General features: G+C 45.7%; 1 protein-coding gene across 1 annotated transcript in view; it reads left to right on the top strand.

Annotated features, from left to right (window-relative positions):
* Window positions 1-16175, top strand: part of LOC138283042 (uromodulin-like) — a 147989-nt gene extending 131814 nt beyond the window's left edge. Inside the window, exons 8-10 of the mRNA XM_069221176.1 lie at window positions 4068-4227; window positions 14403-14435; window positions 15135-16175. Coding sequence (XP_069077277.1) covers window positions 4068-4227; window positions 14403-14417 — 175 coding nt within the window. The 3' untranslated portion in view covers window positions 14418-14435; window positions 15135-16175. The remainder of the gene's footprint in view (window positions 1-4067; window positions 4228-14402; window positions 14436-15134) is intronic.
* Window positions 16176-19833: the final 3658 nt, after the last annotated feature.

The following is a 19833-nucleotide window of genomic DNA, read 5'->3' as shown; positions in this document are numbered from 1 at the left end:
TGTAGTTTCTGGTTCAGGTTTCTTCTCCAGCAAGTGTCTGATGAGGTAGGGCAGAGGCCCTGTTTTATACCCAAATGTGCCTTTGAAGTGGGGGAGACTTCAAAGAGTGGCTAAGAAGTGCACCAGGTCCCCTTTCAGTTCAATCCTGTCTGCCAGGGTCCCAGTAGGGGGTGTGGCAGTCCTTTGTGTGAGAGCAGGCCCTCCACCCTCCCAGCCCAGGAAGACCCATTCAAAATGCAGATGTATGCAAGTGAGGCTGAGTACCCTGTGTTTGGGGTGTGTCTGAGTGAATGCACAAGGAGCTGTCAACCAAGCCCAGCCAGACGTGGATTGTAAGGCACAGAAAGATTTAAGTGCAAAGAAATGCTCACTTTCTAAAAGTGGCATTTCTAGAATAGTAATATTAAATCCGACTTCACCAGTCAGCAGGATTTTGTATTACCATTCTGGCCATACTAAATATGACTTTCCTGCTCCTTTCAGATCAGCAGCTGCCACTTCAACAATGTATGAGGGCAGCCCCAATGTTAGCCTATGAAGGGAGCAGGCCTCACAGTAGTGTAAAAACGAATTTAGGAGTTTTACACTACCAGGACATATAATTACACAGGTACATGTCCTGCCTTTTACCTACACAGCACCCTGCTCTAGGGGTTACCTAGGGCACACATTAAGGGTGACTTATATGTAGAAAAAGGGGAGTTCTAGGCTTGGCAAGTACTTTTAAATGCCAAGTCGAGGTGGCAGTGAAACTGCACACACAGGCCTTGCAATGGCAAGCCTGAGACAAGGTTAAGGGGGCTACTTAAGTGGGTGGCACAACCAGTGCTGCAGGTCCACTAGTAGCATTTAATCTACCAGCCCTATGCACACAGGGTGCACCTTACTAGGGACTTATAAGTAAATTAATAGTCCAATCAGGTATGATTCAAGGTTACCATGTTTTAAGGGAGAGAGCATATGTACTTTAGCACTGGTTAGCAGTGGTAAAGTGCGCAGAGTCTAAAAACCAGCAAAACTGAGGTCAGAAAAAGAAAAAGAAGAAGGCAAAAAGTTTGGGGATGACCCTGTCAAAAAGCCAGGTCCAACAAGCGCAGAGTCTGCCTTGAATGAGGGCAATTTGGGTTGGTCATTGCATTTGTTTTGCTCCTACATGCCTTTCTGAACCTCCCTTCCTCTTTTCCCGATAGGTAGGGTTGCATTTCAAAAAATCCTGATCCGGTTGCTATAGTTCTTTACTGTATTGCCATAGGTTCCTTCCCGTCCTTTTTTTGTACATTGGATGGATCTCATCTGGGGAATGGCAAAAAACACATGGCTCTGCACGAGGTGCAGCTCTCTATGTTGGAGGGACGCTTAGGGGTCCCAATTAGGAATTGTACTGGGGGGCGGTACCTCTGCCGTTGAAGGTGAAATGGTTAGGCAATGGTCCCAGCATTGAACATTGAGAGATGGCAGCGTGTTGGGAGATACACTCCTATTGACTTGGTTCCTCAAACCAACAGACAGGAGGGTGCTTGTAGCATCCTCCCCATCCTTGGTAATCATAAATAAATATGCCATACACAGAGCTTCGTCTTGCACATCTTTTTTGCTCTGTGTGTAGCCACAAACTCAACATTCTAACCTAAAATGTATTCTCCACACCCAGCACTTACATCACAGCTCTACAGAGTCTATCAGGAAACAAAGGGTCCTGTTGTCGCTAACACACAAGACACAATGGTGCCCACTACCGTCCTGTTGAAAGCAGCTCTTTCCTGCTGATGGCGTTACATACACACTGGTGGTGGGCATTGCCTGCATAACCCCCAGGTGGACCTATGGGTGCTGCCTGAAACTGGCAATTGGCAAGTAGTGTTGACGCCCTGGTCTGGAGAGAGGTTTGGGTATCGTGTGTGGGGGACTTGTTCCTAGGCAGTAAAAAAAGGCTGTTTCAGGATTGGTTGAGTTATACGGGGTTCCTCATGGTCACTTCCTCATATATAGCATCTTTGTACACATAATCTGCGAGTGCTGGAGGAACTCCCAGTTGAACCCATTGTCATATCTGTTGCTGACAGGGATACTACCTCATGGCATGGGCAGGAAGGCAGTAATGATCTTGTATTGTCTTCTGTTGATGCAGTCACATAACTTGACCTCTTGGCACAAGTTGTGTTTGAGAGGAAACAAAATTTGAACAAGTTGCTCCATTGCAGACAATAGTAGAGAGTGTTACAGAGTTATACGTGGTGAAAGAATAGTGGAGGCCTAAGTTCCACAATGATGCAAAACAGGTGAAGAGTTCACTGGTAAATAGAGTGCATGATCAGCAAGGTCTTAGTTAAAGGACAACCTGTGTTTGCAAGCTTAGAGGAATTTACGTTCATAGCACACAAGCTTGTATTCTGTGTTCTTGGTAAATTGAAAACGTGACTGAAAGAATGTAAGCAGGAGAAAGATTTAGCGAAGAGTACACAGAATCTGATAAGAGGTCGGGAGCAGAGAAATAAAACACACACGCACACACATGCATTTGAAACAAGCAAATAAATTGTTTGTTAAGCATTGTTAGAATTACAATGAAGAATGTGTAGACAAATGGTTAGGAGTTATGTGATGCTTTTGTAACAAATATGTGATTATTGAGTGACCTATTATTTGACCTTTTTTTTTTAAAACATTGTTTATGTAGCTATATAAATGGCTGCCTGAGATCAGCCATTGGAGACCAGCTGTCTATCTGTGTGGGGATAATTACTCTCCCTGACATTACAGTAAACCTGCTTTTGCCTTGCTAAGAGAAGTCCTGGTTTTCTTTATTTCAGTTTCCTTACAACAGTTGAAATGGGAGGTAGATCTCGCTATAATATTTATACCTAAGTAGTGGCCCAGGTGCGGGGGGTCCCGATACGCGCCCTTGCACTACACAAAACTCAATTACATGCATTAAGCATACCACACTCCACACCGCATACATTGCATGTATGAAGGTGTGTTTCAATGCCTCACCAAGGGTATTAAACACTGTATAAATGCAATTACAATTAAAATGATAACCTGTTATCCCCTTGTTGGTGAATGCAGGGATGAGGGACTTAGGGTATGGCATGGATGGTAATACTGCCTATACGTATATGTAACTTGAGCATACTAAGTTTGATTGGTAAAGGCAGGTTAAATACTTTAGTAGTACAGGGTGCAACCAGAACTGATTGAATAGTTACCATGCTCACAGAATAGTATTTTTTATGATTAAACTGTATAGTGGCACCTCAATCAATGACTGACTACACAATAACATACATGTTAATTGTAAGCCCTGAAGAAGTGACAGATTAATATAATGAGTTGTGAAACGTGTTGGCTTTTGAGTCTTCTGTGCTCTTAAGGTGGAACTAGAGAAGTAGAAAGTGGAAAGTCCAATTTGTTTTATGGATGATCCAGAAGCAATTAAGATCACATGCATGTAATTAATAAAATATTGCAAAAACAAACCCCTTCTGGGAACAAATTACTTGGTTAAACCTCAGCTTTGTATTTATAACAAGAACAGAATTCACACATTTGTGCAATAAGGGGATCTCAGCCGAGCCCTTGTGGGACACTGATGGACAGATTGGGGGCCTGATTCAGGTAAACTTAGACGTAAGTGTAATTTTACTACTTTTTGGTATTTGCAAAGGTAAATTACTGATAGTAGCTTTACTACTAGTAATTTTCAGTATAAATTGTATTACTAGTAACTTTACTAGTAGTAACTTATTTGTGTGAATACATAAGTCTAAGTTTACTACCTTTTGGTATCCGTTAGGGTAAGTTACTACTAGTAACTTTGCTACTAGTAAACTTACTAGTAATAGCTTTACTAATTGTAGCTGTGATACCAGTGAATTTACTAGTCATAAAGTTACTAGTGATAAAGTTACTAGTAATAACTTGCCTTTACGTATGCCAAAAAGTGGTAAATGCAAACTTGAGTCTCAGTTTATATTTGTGAATTGGGCGCTGCAAGACAGATGTCACAGGGAGCACTGTAGTTCTATTTGCAGATATTAAAGCCTAGCTTGCTCTTCTCTTTGCAGATGTGCAATGACCCAGGATGTGAACGTACAGGTGATTGAGAATGGCCAGTCCCTACAAGTAAAGTTTGCTATAGAGACCTTCCGCTTTCAAGGCCAGTCTGAAGTGTATATGAGGTGTGATGTATCCCTCTGCCTGAAGACACCATCAAATAACTGCCAGGTAACGGACTATGGGTGGTGCAGAAAACAAATGTAAATAACTTTTTACGCATGCAGATGTGTGAGCCTCAGTAGAAGCAGGTGTGAGCACGGTCACAGTGAGTTAATGGCATGAGCAGTGGGACTGTATGCAGTGAGGAGCAGGTGTGAGCACGGCAAAACCCTTGAATGCGTAGATGAATCATCATCTAGATTATCTACCATTAACCTTCATTACTATAATTCTTCCCTCTTTGTCCCAGTACTAATTGAAGAATTATCCTCCAGACTTCAAGTGGGCACCACTTCCTAAGCTTTTTTAATTTCCATGGATGACGCCAGCTATCCTCCTATAAATCCTCACTGCCTCTGTTTTTTTTGTGTCATTTTAAGGTCTCACCTAGACAGAGCATTCACTGTCTATTCAAGACCTTTTGTTTTCTATCAATGGGCTTAGAGCCCACCCACTGCTTACCACTCATTGGCTTCAATGTCACTCTCATTTGCTTCCTTTCTATTGGTCACCTGCAGTAGTCTTCCTTCCTTTCTATGTGTTTTTCCAGCCTTGGAGCACTGATGCATTACTTGTGTCCTTCCACAGCTCATTTTTAGTGAGTCCTTTTCAGCGGCTCCCTCGTGTACTCCCACGCCCCTCTTACTTTCCACCCTCATTCGTGTTGCTTGCCGCCACTCACCCTTCATAAGCCCTCTTTCAGATTGTTGATGGGGGTTCTCAGGAAGGAAGGGATGGCGGGAGGCCTGTGTATACTGAGATGAGGAAGGGAGATTACAAGTAAGGAATCTAAACATTACCTCTACATCTCCCAAGCAGAATGTTGTAATCAAGGTCCGATAGAAACAACCAACCAGACATACTAACATGACAGCAAAATTGCTGGGTGCTGAAAAACCACAATTCTATCCTTACTAGACTGTGGTGAAAAAAAGACATCTCATGATAAGTTCAATGCCAACTTTAAAAAATGCTTACATTACAAGGAAACCATAATTCCAAAACAATTGAATTCCCTGATCCCACTTCCATCTGAGAAACCAGGGAAGAAAGAACAGCCAAATTGGAAACCTTAAGATGGCTACAAAAAGAGAAACTCTCCCATAACATGAACATATCCGCTTTAGAACATGATTATATTGAACTTAGTGATCCTTTGTCCTAATCCTAAGCAAGCTATAACGGTGAGAACCTGCAAGTAGATACAAAAGGGATATAGCATCTCTTAGCTGACCCAAAACATAATATTTAGACCCTCTGGCATCAACCATCCCCATCTGCACCATTAGAAAAATTGTCTTATAACCTCTAGAAGGTGAGTCTCAGACCTTGACTCTTAAGAGACATTGGCATTCACAACTAGATGAAAATTTCTTAATTTATAGAAACAGCTAAATTAACAACATAAAATAGTTATAATACACAAACAAAAAAACAAATCTACCATAACACAATCTTAAATATAGATGGGAAATAAAGAGGGTTCCATTTTCCAAACTCTTTGATTCGGAGCATGCCACCAAGAAGAAACTCTTTGTAGACAGAAGTTTCTCTACATTTACTAAGGAATCTAACTCTAAAAAAGGAATCTAACTCTAAAAAAGAGTAAAGGTCGATAGAAGATTCAAGGATTGGAAAAAACTTTGACTTTTGACTTTCAGTAGCAAAAATCTTTAAAAACACAAGGGCTGTCTGCAGACCAATGAAGGCGTATAGGGCTGGATGTACATAGGTAACAGTTTGTGATTACCAAATAGAAATGTTTTATGATTCGCTATTTGGTCTTCACAGATAACCATGTACAAATGAATGTGTGCACATTTTGCAATCCCAGTGGGTTGCAAATTAACCTACCACATGGATATTGTTGCGGTAGGTCTCGCTTTTGGAACCCATTGGGAACTGCTAAAGTCACAGTGATTGTGGCATGCTGGAGTCAGCAGACCACCGTATCTGTGAATGCTTTTAAGTAAAGCATTCTTTTTTCTAAATGCAGTCCATTTTTCTCTTTATTTTTTTAGGAGAAGGCGTTGGTCCGTTAGACCACTGCAGGCACTTTAAATTATGCTTCACAAATATCAACAAAGAGGAAGGGGTCCCTTGTAGATCACTTCTCATTTGGAAAGGGGTTACCACCTACTTGAAGTACACGGTAAAATGCAAATGTTTTGCGACCACATTTAGTTCGTAAGACTTTCACACATCCTACTGTGCTTCGATATTAGGAAGGGATGCCCTAAACACACCCCTTCCTTATAATGAAATTCAAACCCAATTTACAAATCGGTAATAGGTTACCGAATCAAAATTAGGGCTTTGTACATTGAGAGAGGCCTTTTTGCATGTGCAAAAGGGATGATTCTGTGAATCGAGCAGTCTGCAAACACAAAAGCACTGAGGCCCTGATTTATACTTTTTGACGCTAAACTGCGCTAAAACAGTTTAGCATCAAAAAGTATACTGCCGGGTAGCGCCATCCCAAGATGCCGGCCGGTGCGTCATATTTATGGTATAAATGGTAGCTGGTGGTAAGGCCCGGCTAGCGTCTTAAAAAAAGGCACTAGCCGTGTGAGGAGGGAGGTGTAAGGGGGGACAGGGAGTTTAGCGTCAAAGGATGACACCAGTACGGGCAGAGGCATAGAAATGCCTCTAACCATACTAGTGTCATTTTCTGACATGAAAACCCCATGGCTGTGAAACTTTGCACTTATACAGCACACTACTCACCCATTAGGGTCTCAAGGTGCTGTACGCATACCACTGTGGAACCCCTCCTGGCTTTTCCCTGTGAGGCACCCACTCCTGGGTAACCCCCAGGGTGAAGCCAGGCATCCAACTGCTGTCAGGGATGTTGTGGAGATTAAGCAAGCTATTGCCCAGAGTTACAGAGTGAAACCCATTAATTAGATTAGGTACTGAGGCGAGAATTATCTGGTTGAAGGGAATTGAGCCCAAGACCCTCCAAGGCAGGAATTGAACACTGGTCCCGGGAAGATCTCTGCATCAGAGGTCTGCTGCTCTAACCATTGTGCCACACTACTCCACATGACTCCTGTTATAGTTAAGACGGGTGTAATGCCCACCACCCCAATGGCCATGCCCAGGGGACATCTCAGCAGTAAAAGAGGCGGCAACCTAGGCCACCAAATAGTGCACTACAGCATACCATGAACCAGGTTATCTCTATACCTTAGAGGCAACGTATTTGCCGATAACCAACTCCTAGCCTGTCATTCCTCTTACCCGACAAATGATGACCAAGCCATCTTTTAGATAAATCTGTCCCATGTACGGTAATTCAGTAATGGACAGATGATGAAGGGAGAAATGTGTTTGCTAAATTGAGACTGATCAATTTAGGTTCTATCTACATCACAATTGTTAACCTTCCTCCTGTGAAATAACTGCATCATAACAGAGCTGGACAACACTCGTGTGATTATAGGGGGTGACTTTAACTTGACCTAAGATGTAATTCTGGACTGGGTTGGACCAGCCCACCTGACACAGCGAAATAAGGATAGGGCACTCTTGAGAAACATCTTGCACCCAACATACAAATAATATCCTTTCTATCCACCAACCATGGCACCCAGTCAAGATTAGACTTCTTTCTGGTATCCCCACCAACAACCTCACTAATATTCCTATGTACGATCCTAAAGGGCGGAATCACAGACATGCACTATTCTGCATAACTGTGGATTGGAACCTGAGCAAACCAATATTGAAACCATTGCTGCTTATAATTTTGAATGTCGAAGCTCCCCCAGAAAATGCCCTTCTGAAATAGCCTATTACTACTCATCTTCAAGATAGTGTATAATAAGTGGGCTCCTTACAAACTCTGGGTGGTGGCCAAAGCTACTCTCAGATACAAGTCACGATGACAAAGGGCAGGCATACTCATCTTTAATCAGTTGGTAACATAAGGAAATCTCAGAACCTTTGAAATGTTACATGCAGAATTTAATCTGCTCTCAAAACAGGAATGGCAGTACATCAAACTCAAATATTTTCTCTGTAGAGTATTAGAAGCACAGCTATGGGAGATACCAAATTTCCCCCATTCATCAGTACTTGAAACACAAGGGCCTGTACAAGGGGATAATTGTGGTGATCTAGGACATGATTGTCCACATGAATAATGGCAGCAAACTTTACAAGTAGAAGACTGGGAGAAAACCATGGAGAACCTAGATAAGGGGATGTGAGAATCCAGAATGAAATTCAGCCTCTTTAAGTCACTACAAGACTTGTAATGGGCACCCCAGAAATTGCTGGCAGCAGACCTCTTAACCCATTCCAAAGGCTGAAGGCGTTACCAACCAGGAAGTGACCCAGCACACATACTCCACTGTGTGTATATACACACACACATATATAGGCTGTGTCTGGTTTCAAATCAGAGACAGTAAGTGAGGCATCAGATTTACCCTTATCTATGAACAGGTAACTGATCTTGTTACATGATATGGCAGCTTCTTAAACGAGGAAGGTTGGGAATACCTTCCTGGGCCTGTAGGACCCCATTCTGGTACTTTGAGACAGAGCAGGCCGGAGAACGGAGCCTAGTGCCTGGGACCTCTACCCCTTAGCCATACTTGGGGCTTAGTCTAACTTCTTAATCCCGAGCAGGCAGGGGTTGCCTTCCTGGGGCTGCGGTACCTGCGGTACCTAATCCTGGGCACATTGAGATATGGAGACCCTGACAACAGAGCCTAAAGTCCCGGTATTTCCAGCCTCTGGCCTACAGGAACTCTGAAAGGTGTCAATCGTAATCTTCGTAGGCAGCAGAGTCCTTTCTTGGCCTGCAGGATCACATGCTGGGCTTCATGTGGACCAATGGGCTTGGGAAGGGAGTCCAGGACTTCCAACTTCCATCTTCGGGCCTGTCAGAGCACTGACCTCAGTCATAGTTTAAGCTTCTTAACTCAGACAGGCAATGGAGACCTACCTGGGTCTGTGGGCCCTGTCTCGGGCACACTGTGACACAGTAGTCTGGAATACGGCTCCCATGATTAGGGCTTCCCCAGCCTGCTGCAGCTCTCTCCCAGTGCCCAATCAGATCTACTTAACCCAGAAAGGCAGGGGAGGCAGGGGAGGCCTCCCCTTAGGCATGCAGGACCTCTCCCTGAATACTTTGCAACACATCAGGCTAGGGAAGGAGGCTCAGTGCTGGGCCGTTATACCCCAGGACAGATGGAAATCTGACCTGGACCCCTGCCAGAACCTTTTCTACTGGCCATGAAGGGGAGACCTCCTGGCCACTGCAGGACCCTGTCCCAGGCTCTTTGTGACACAGTGGCTGGAGCATGGAATACAAGTTTGGGGCTTCCGCCACTGAACTAACTGAGGTTCTTACTTAGGGCCAGGTCTGAACCTCTCTGGGCCTGCAGACCCTTTCTCACACTCTTAGTGTCATAGCGCCTGAAGGAGTTCTGATCTGGTCAGAACTTCTTTACCCAGCAAAGCAGGACAGCCGTCTCAAAAAATGTGGACCCTGCTTTGACTACTTTTTGACACATCAGCATGGAGAATGGAGTGAAGATATGACGGCTTCAAACCCTTATTCTGCTAGAACTCTGAACCTGGGCCTGGTCAGAGATTCTTCACCCAGCCAAGCAGAGGATTCATCCCCAGGCCTGCAGGGATGCTTCCAAGACACTTTGTGACCTGGCACCCTGGGGATGGAGTCGTCCAATCCAGGGCCTGCTGGAGCTCTGACCCAGTCAGAGTTTCATCATCCAGCTTAGCAGGGGAACACTCATGTTGCAATAAGCACCTCACTCTGAGTGTTTTAAACACAGGAGCCTAGAAAATATAGCCCAGCGTTGGGGGCTTTCAGCTCCAGGCCAGCTGGATCTCAGCCTTTTACCACAGAGCTGATACAGATGTCTGACCTGGGGACAGATCAGAGTTTCTTCACCCAGCCAAGCAGGAGTGCTCTCTTCAGACCTGTGGTACCCGATTTCCAGCACTTTTTGACACAAGTACAGGTACAGGATCGATCAGGAGACAGTATCTAGTCAACTGGCAAAGAGTTTGGAAAACCAAGACTTGGAAAAAGACTCCATAGGCACAAGCAAGGAGATAACAGACAGGCCTACAATGACTTCTAAAGATTAGTGTGCACTAACCTGGGAACAAGTACTTAACCTAGAAAGTACTTTACAGGAGTGCAAGGCAGCAGGTAAGTCATTGCGACACCGCACTCCATATTTCATCGCAAGGATCATGACGTCCTACATTTCAAAGGTACTGTTTTGTGGGTCTTCCCAACACCGTAGCTGACCCGCGACACCGCGGACGGCCTGAACTGCTAGGTTTGATGTTCATGGTGCCACGATAGCCCCAGAAGGAGCTATCAACTTTAAGGAACTGTATTTTTTAAGTTAATTCTTGCAAAAGTCATATCTTTACTACTGTATTTGGGATTTTTCTTGTTTTAGTCTTGTTTTACACAGATAAATATTGGCTATTTTTCTAAAACTGATGTGATGTCCTTTTGTAGTGTTTTCACTGTATTACTGTGTTATGTGCAAATGCTTTACACATTGTTCCTGGATAAGCCTGACTACTTGTGCCCAGCTACCAAGGTGGTGAGCAGTGGTTATCTGAGCTGGGTATCTCCCTTATCCTGACTAGAGTGAGGGTCCTTACTTGGACAGGGTGCAAACCGACTGCCAACTAGACACTTTGTGACCTGGCACCCTGGGGATGGAGTCGTCCAATCCAGCAATACAACAACAACGCCAACACCGCATCACTGACCACCAACCTCCTCAACCTCGGACTCCGTCAACTGGTCAACACTCCCACCCACATCGCCGGACACAAGCTTGACCCACTCTTCACCTCAAGCAACCACATCTCTTTCAGCCACACCTCCGAACTCCACTGGACCGACCATCACTGCGTCCACTTCACCTTCAAGAAAAACACCGAACACCACCGTATCCCTCTACCGCCTCACCGCCGCTGGGGAAAAGTCACCGAAGACCAACTAACCAGCACACTCACCAAATACCCACCACCCGAACCCACCGACCCGAGCACCGCCGCCATCAACCTCCATCAATGGATCCTCAACTTCGCCAACACCTTAGCCCCACTCAAGAAACCCACCGCCAACCAAGAAAAGAAAAAACCAGCCTGGTTCACAGACGAACTGACCACCTCCAAACGCACCTGCCAGAAACTCAAGAAGAAATGGATCCTCGAGCGCACACCTGACAACCTTGCTACCCTCAAGGACGCCAACCGTGAACACCACCAACGGATCCGACTCGCCAAGCGCACCCACTTCACAGAACGCCTCAACAACAACGCCCACGACTGCAAAGAACTCTTCTGCATCGTGAAGGAACTCTCCAACCCTAACGCCAACGTCAACGACGTCCCTCCCTCCCAGAAACTCTGCGACGATCTCTCCACCTTCTTCCACCAGAAAATCGCAGCCATCCACGACAGCTTCAACACCGCACCTCCGCCAGACCCCACCCCTGACGACTCCTCCCACGACTGCCGCCTCACCACCTGGACCCAAATAGACGACGCCGAAACCCTAACAACCATGAATTCCATCCACTCAGGCTCTCCCACAGACCCGTGCCCACATCACGTATTCAACAAAGCCGACGCCACCATCGCCCCCAAACTCCGCAAGATCATCAACCTCTCCTTCAACACCGCCACCTTCCCGGACAGCTGGAAGCACGCAGAAATCCAACCTCTCCTCAAGAAACCCAAGGCTGACCCCAACGATCTCAAAAACTTCCGACCGATCTCTCTCCTCCCTTTTCCAGCGAAAGTCATCGAGAAGATCGTCAACGCACAGCCCGCCCACTTCCTAGAAGACAACTCCATCCTAGACCCCTCACAATCTGGATTCAGACGAAACCACAGCACTGAGACCGCACTCCTCGCCGCCACAGATGACATCAGACAACAAATGGACAACGGTGAAACCTCAGCCCTCATCCTCCTCGACCTATCAGCCGCTTTCGACACAGTCTGCCACCGCACCCTGCTAACCCGTCTCCACGAAGCCGGCATCCAAGACAAAGCCCTCAACTGGATCTCATCCTTCCTCTCCGACAGAACCTAGAGAGTCCGACTCTCACCCTTCCGCTCCAAAGCCACCAACCTCATCTGCGGCGTCCCCCAAGGCTCCTCTCTTAGCCCAACGTTGTTCAACGTCTACATGGCCCCCCTCGCACAACTGGCCCGTCAACACAACCCTAGCATCATCTCCTACGCCGACGACACCCAGCTCATCCTCTCCCTGACCAAAGATCCGCTCACCGCCAAAACCAACCTCCACGAGGGACTAAAATCCATCGCCGAGTGGATGAGCAACAGCCGCCTGAAGCTCAACTCCGACAAGACGGAAGTCCTCATCCTCGGACGCACCCCCTCGGCCTGGAACGACTCCTGGTGGCCCACCGCCCTCGGACCCCCACCCACCCCAGCCAGCCACGCACGAAACCTCGGCTTCGTCCTTGACTCTGCTCTCACTATGTCCAAACAGATCAACGCCGTCTCCTCTTCTTGTTTCAACACCCTCCGCATGCTCCGCAGGATCTTCAAGTGGATTCCAACAGGAACCAGGAAGACGGTGACTCAAGTCCTCGTCAGTAGCAGACTTGACTACGGCAACGCACTCTACACAGGCATCCCAACGAAAGACATCAAACGACTCCAACGCATCCAGAACGCATCCGCCCGCCTGATCCTCGACATACCCCGCCGATGTCACATCTCCCCCCACCTGAAGGACCTCCACTGGCTCCCCGTGGAAAAAAGGATCACCTTCAAACTCCTCACCCACGCACACAAGGCACTACACAACACCGGACCCACCTACCTGAACACCAGACTCAACTTCTACGTCCCCACACGTCAACTCCGCTCTGCCAACCTCGCCCTCGCCATCGTCCCCCGAATCCAGCGCAAGACCTCTGGCGACAGATCCTTCTCCTTCCTCGCCGCCAAGACCTGGAACTCTCTCCCCACCTCACTACGCCAGACCCAGGACCTCCTCACCTTCAGGAGACTCCTCAAGACCTGGCTTTTCGAATGCTAGCAGCACCCCCCCCCCTCCCCAGCGCCTCGAAACCCTGTCGGGTACATAGCGCGCTTTATAAATTCACTGATTGATTGATTGAGACCCCATTTCTATCAGCTGGCATATATCAGTTCTTTATTTGAGGTCACAAGTCACCTAGATGCGATTTGTGTTTCTGTATCTCCACTGCTCCCACCAATCAAAATAAGGATTTCAACTTAATCTTATAATTTACTTTTCAATTCACTCATAGTTACAGATCGTTTTAGCATTTTCAGTTTCAATCTTGTTTTTTAATGCATTTTTTGTAAACAACCCCTGAGTAGGTGTAGCGGACCGCCAGGGTCCATGGTACCAAATTTCTCTTGGTAGTTCTGCATTTTGTCCTGTCAAAATGCTGTCACTAATGATGAAGTGACCTTCATGTTACAGGAACAAGGCAGCATCAGACCCACACAAAGTGTGTGTGGTGTATTTGATAACACCCCTTTCTATCAAAGAATGTGAACATTTGCTAAAAAATATCCAAAGGGACATTAAAGGAACAATAATCTTTTAGGCAGAGAGAGGAAAATGAGGAATTGATGGTTAAAGAAATTCTGATGAGGAAGAGAAAGTTTAGGAAGACATCTAGCCATCCGACCCACTAGGAGCCGCCACCTCACAAAGACTACCTAAGAAGGACTTCTGAAGAAAGGAGGCCAAGAGTTGTCAGAAACCATCAACATGATTCCTAGTGATTCTCCAGGTCGACGTCGCAGGAGAAGGGGTCATGCTAGGCCATGCATATACCATCACTGTGACAGTGCTAGTGTGCGGTAGCACTGCTGGTGAATCTCCCTATAGCACAATTGGTGCAGCATTGTAATAGCTCAGTCTGTGCAATATCAATGTGCATTCAGTGTCACTATTGCATTGTTGCTAAAATACAAGTGTAGCACCGATGGAGCAAGATCAATGTATCGCTGCAGGCACCATCTGTCTCAAGAGCAAGTTGTGCAGGGTGATTTTAGCACAGGGCCCACAGTATTGCTGTTTTATTGCTAGTTCAGTTTGACTGAGGTGCTGAAGGGAAATATTTAGTAACTTTCTGCTTCTATTTGTTCCTTTTCAGATTCTGTGCATATAAACTCTGGATCACACAAAGGTAATTAACACATTGAAGTTCACTCCCTTTCTCTGGTAGTACTCTCCTGGGGTTAAAATGTATCCATATAAACTCTGAAAGTTGGAAGATTCTGCTACCCAGAGATGTCTTGCTCATTTGCCTGATTCTGCTGACATATGCTTAGTGAGTAACAATGTATTTTGAATGTGTTTTACTATAAAAATAGAATGCAGATTTTAGGAAGTGTAGTTTTGGTCTTTGAAATAAAGCTTTTTTCTTGCTCATCCCTGAGGTGCTTGTCACCATCTGTCAAACTTGGCCACAAGAGGATATACCTAGTTTTCACCAAGTCCTGGTATAGACAAGTGGGCATTACCACCCTGGGATCTCTGATCCCAGATCTTTGTACCCAAGTTCTCTCCACAGCAACATGGACTGCAACTATCTAATACACACCACAGCAGGCAGGGTGGTTGGTTCAAATCGTGGACTGTGTTTGGAGATAGTTGGATTGAAGTTAGTGGTTTCCTCAGCACACGGTATAGTCTAAAGCCTCCCCTAAGAGAGACACTGGGCCTGGTAAAAATTGAAGTAAAGACCTACTGAGGTGAAGTGGGAATATGCTGATTCTACAGACATCAAAGGAGAGATTGAGGATATGTGGCTGGTGTGTTCTAGAAAAAGTTAGTTTTTTTGTGTTCCTAGACATCCCATGAGCATTTTCTTTTTTGCTTCCAGATGTCTCCCTTTCTACTGTGGTAGTGAGCTCCCTGCTGGTCCTGCTGAGTCTCTGGTTGATGTGAGGACTAACCACACCCCAACCCAGATATGGACACGCTACTGACATCCACAATTACCATTCTGCAAACATGTGGAAGGTTCCTAAAATTGATTTCAATGTTTGTCTTCTGCCTAGGATGATGTGTATGGGAATCTGCTTTATAATCATTTCTTTTCTATAAGGTTTGTGATTTTAGTTTAAAAGTATGAACAAGTATAGAGAACAAATTATTGTTGGAAGGACAGAGTGAAGACAGATGGTGGAGGAGCACTTCATGTCCACCTCTCTGACTTTACTTCATCTGCCAAATTTAGAGATATCCATCCGCCCCACTGACATTTCCATACATTGGCAGGGACCACCTTCACAGCACAGACAGCCAACAAGTTTTTCCATTTTTTTATTTTTCAAAATAAACTCTCAAAGCAGGAGTTTGTTTTTGAAAAATGAAAAAAAAATAATGGCCCACACACCATGGGAGTTTTCTTCTATGGTTTGAGGTTCATAATTGTTTATTCATGTCCTTCACCACCAGGTTTTACCTAGCAGTAATGGATAGGAAAAAAGAACATAACACAATCCACCTAAAAAAGGGTGGGTGGTGGTGTATGTATTCTTTGATGACCCCCACTCTGTCAGCCCATCAGAGTATGCTAGATTAATCTGTTAGCATAAATCTGGTGGTCCACCCCAAATCGAAATTGGGCAGGTGGACAGAAAGTTTGGCCAAACTTCTTTTTCATCTAGACTCAGGCCCTGATTCTAACCCCGGCGGTCTTCGACCGCCGGGGCGAGGGTCGGCGGGAGCACCGCCGACAGGCCGGCGGTGCCCCGCAGGGCATTCTGACCGCGGCGCTTTGGCCGCGGTCAGAAAGGGTAAACCGGCGGTCTCCCGCCGGTTTACCGCTGCCCTCAGAATCCCCCATGGCGGCGCAGCTTGCTGCGCCGCCATGGGGGATTCTGACCCCCCCTACCGCCATCCTGTTCATGGCGGGAAAGCCGCCATGAACAGGATGGCGGTAGGGGGGGTCGCGGGGCCCCTGGGGGCCCCTGCCGTGCCCATGCCAATGGCATGGGCACGGCAGGGGCCCCCGTAAGAGGGCCCCGCAAGATATTTCAGTGTCTGCCTGGCAGACACTGAAATACGCGACGGGTGCTACTGCACCCGTCGCACCTTCCCACTCCGCCGGCTCGATTACGAGCCGGCATCCTCGTGGGAAGGGAGTTTTTCCCTGGGCTGGCGGGCGGTCTTTTGGAGACCGCCCGCCAGCCCAGGGAAAAACTCATAATACCCTCCGCGGTCTTCTGACCGCGGAGCGGTATTATGGGGGCGGAATTCTGGCGGGCGGCCTCCGCCGCCCGCCAGAATTAGAATGACCCCCTCAGTCTTTTTCACATAAGGCAGGTTGAAAGCTAATCCGCACCTGCCTAGGAATGGAGAAAGTTGAGAACCAATTAAATGGTTACTCTACTAGGTGTGTCAAGAAAGTCTACACCCAACAGTGCATAAAGAAACATGAAAACCAATGATGTACTTATTGAACTCCATGTCTGTGCATGGAGGAAGATGAAAGCAATGGTCTGGATTCCGAAGTAGATGTATGAAGATAGTCTACAGCTTTCGGCAAATTGAGCAAGGAGAGACAAATGATGTGGTTGCCGAACTAGACATATGAAGGTAGTCCATCCATCTGTGAATCATTGAAGGACAGTCCAAAGATGTTGGTATTGAACATATGAAGATAATCCACACCCGTTCACACATAGAGGAAGGAGAGAACCAATGATGTGGGTATTGAACTGGAAGTAGGAAGATAGTCTATACCCACTTGCACATGGAGGATGGAAAACACAATTCTACGGTTATTGAACTACACAATAAAGATCCTCTACCGCCACCTACAAATAGAGAAATGAGGGAACCAACTATTTTGTTTATTTGAAGTAGAGATGTATGAAGGTAGTGTACACAAGGCTGTGAATGGAGGCAGAGGAAAATCAATGAAGTGGTATAAAAATAAACTAGACAGGGAATGGCATCATTGACCTCTCTCTCCAGTTATGGAAAACAGAAAACATTGCCTTATATCTATGGTCACCCAAGGATTTGGAGTTCGAAACTACATTTGGGGTCACCAAATTCTGTAGATATTAAATCCACAGCTATGTACTTTTAAGATAGTGAATCTAGGTATGTACTAAGTTATGCATGATTCCATTATTCAATATTTTCACTGTGATATTTTTGTAGCACGGTATTTAAATGTGTGGTACTGTGACATTCAACTGTATGTTGTAGGTGTCTGTACTTTTGTGTGTTTTTGTTGGCTGCTCTAAATGCCTTGGTGGTTGTAGGTACATTTTTCACTCTGCATGTTAGCCAGTATGTGTTACCTGTGTCCGTGTGCACACAGATGCTGTGTGTGTGAATGCACTATGTAAAGGTCACACCTATTGGCTTTATCACATTCTGTTCAGCACTGTCTTAATGATTATTGATACGCTATGGTTAAGGAAAGTTTACAGTTCAGTATTTTTACACTACAGTTATCGAGAAAAGTAGAACTTATGTACTTTTTTGAACATCTGTTGTTAACCAAAAACTTTAGCTTTGTTTAATAAAATGCAAAATGTAAACAAACAGACGGGGGCTTCAAGTCAGTACTGTTCATCAATTGGTCTGTTCAACTGTCATTCACACATTGCTCCTACCTGGCACAGCATGCACATTGGGCTAGGGGTCAGTCCACTTTTTGCTTTGGCTGTTTTCAGAGTTAATGAAGACATTTTGCTCGTGAACGATGAATGTGTACATCTGCTTCAAAGAAGGGTCCCTTCAGTGCCGGGGGCTGGCGAGGGCGTTGGTTACCAATGTGTTATTTTGTATCAATAATCATTTTTTTTACTGTGCCCACATATTTGTTCATTTTCTCTTAATAAAAAAAGAGTCCAAAGAACCTTGCCTTTGTTTGGTCTGTGCTCACTGCTATTAAAAATGTAATTGTTTGATATGTTTCTGTAAAGGAGTTTGCATGTTATGTGTCTGTCTACATCAAAGTGCTAACTGAGCAGCGCCCCACTAGGAGAATGAGTAACCTGCTCTTCTCTCGAGATTAGGTCACATGTGCCCTGCCAGTGCATGTGAATTTAAGATGGATCTCATTGAGTTCAGTACTCAGGTTCACTTACCCATAGCCCTTCTACTTGCACATGCTACACATGCACACAAACTGGACATACTCACAGGATGCCAGCACAAGGTTTTCAGCATACATATAGTGACTTCTCTCACAATGACACAGTGTGAGAAAACAGGGCTGATTGCAGAGGCCCCCTAACTTTTTGCCCCCATTTTCCACTTTTTGCTGGTGTTTTCCTGACTCTGATGGTGCCCTGGGTACTGCTAACCAGTCCCAGGGCCTGTGCTCTGTGTAAAATCAATATGCAAATTAGGCTAACTATAATTGGCTAAGTTAACCTACCTATAAGTCCCTAGTATACGGTAGGGCATGTAGGTTTAGAGACCACAGCATAGGTAGTGCACCCATAGGTGCACTGCTGAGGTGCTCAGTGTCATTTTAAAGGCAGGCCTGCCTTGCTGGCTGCTTTTAAATTAAAGTTATATGCAAATTCGACTTTGGAATTAAAAGTAGTTCCAAAGTCTTAAACTACCTTTTTTTTACACATAAGTCACCCCTAAGGTGTGCCCTATGTGCCCCTAGGGCTGGGTGCCATGTAACTATAAGCAGGGACCTTATAAAAGTAGTTTTATAAGCCCTGGTGAGGTAAAAACAGGCGAATTAGTTTTTCCCTCATTGTAGTGAATGACCTTCATAGGCTAGAATGGGGAGACCTTATTTTAATTTTTAAAGTCCCCTTAAGTAATGGATACCAAGAGTTTGGTATCAAATTAATTGGTATAATAAATCCCACAACTTCCAGTTGTGGGATTTAATATAATTTGTTCAGGTAAAGAGTTTTAAACTTTACCTGAAAAGTTGCCAATTTCAGCCCTGCATTGTTTTTGCTGGTGTGCCCTGATTGGCCAGCCTCTGGCAGCCTGGCCAGGCTGCATTGATGAGGTGTGAAGTGGCCTGGCTTCACACAAAAAGATGTGCCTGTGGGAGGGAATTTCCCCTCAGCAGATGGTGAGGCAAGAAGGGGGAGGGTTGCCAAATTGGTCTTCAAAGGCAGAGAAGGACATTTGGAGCACCCCAGCAAGACCCCCACATCCTGCAACCCCAGACAACTAGGTGCCCCCTTGATTAGATTAGGAGAGGGCAGGAAAGGGGTGTGTTTATGATTTCTAGCCACACCAGTGGGTGGGCTCAGCCAGATATAACCTCCAAAAATCAGATTCAGCCATGGTGGATTTTTGAAGAATATTGCCTCCTGGGATTAATTTTTGCCATACTTCCCAGGAAGTGGTCATCACAGGAGGAAGGACCCTGCACCTGATTGGAGAATCAGGACCCCCTTGTTTTTCACCCAGGAGCAAGGATAAAACTGGCAGACCTGCACCCACACCTCAGTTCCCTACCACATCCCTACCAGGAAGAACTACAGAAGAAGAAGGACTGCCCTGCTGGACCCCTGGCCTGCACCTGGAACTGCACTCAGAAGGACTGCACCAGCTGCACACTTGTGCTTCACCAC

Source organism: Pleurodeles waltl, chromosome 2_2 (genome assembly GCF_031143425.1).
Source record: "Pleurodeles waltl isolate 20211129_DDA chromosome 2_2, aPleWal1.hap1.20221129, whole genome shotgun sequence".
Classification (NCBI taxonomy): Eukaryota; Metazoa; Chordata; class Amphibia; order Caudata; family Salamandridae; genus Pleurodeles; species Pleurodeles waltl.
This window is presented reverse-complemented; position numbering and strand designations above follow the sequence as displayed.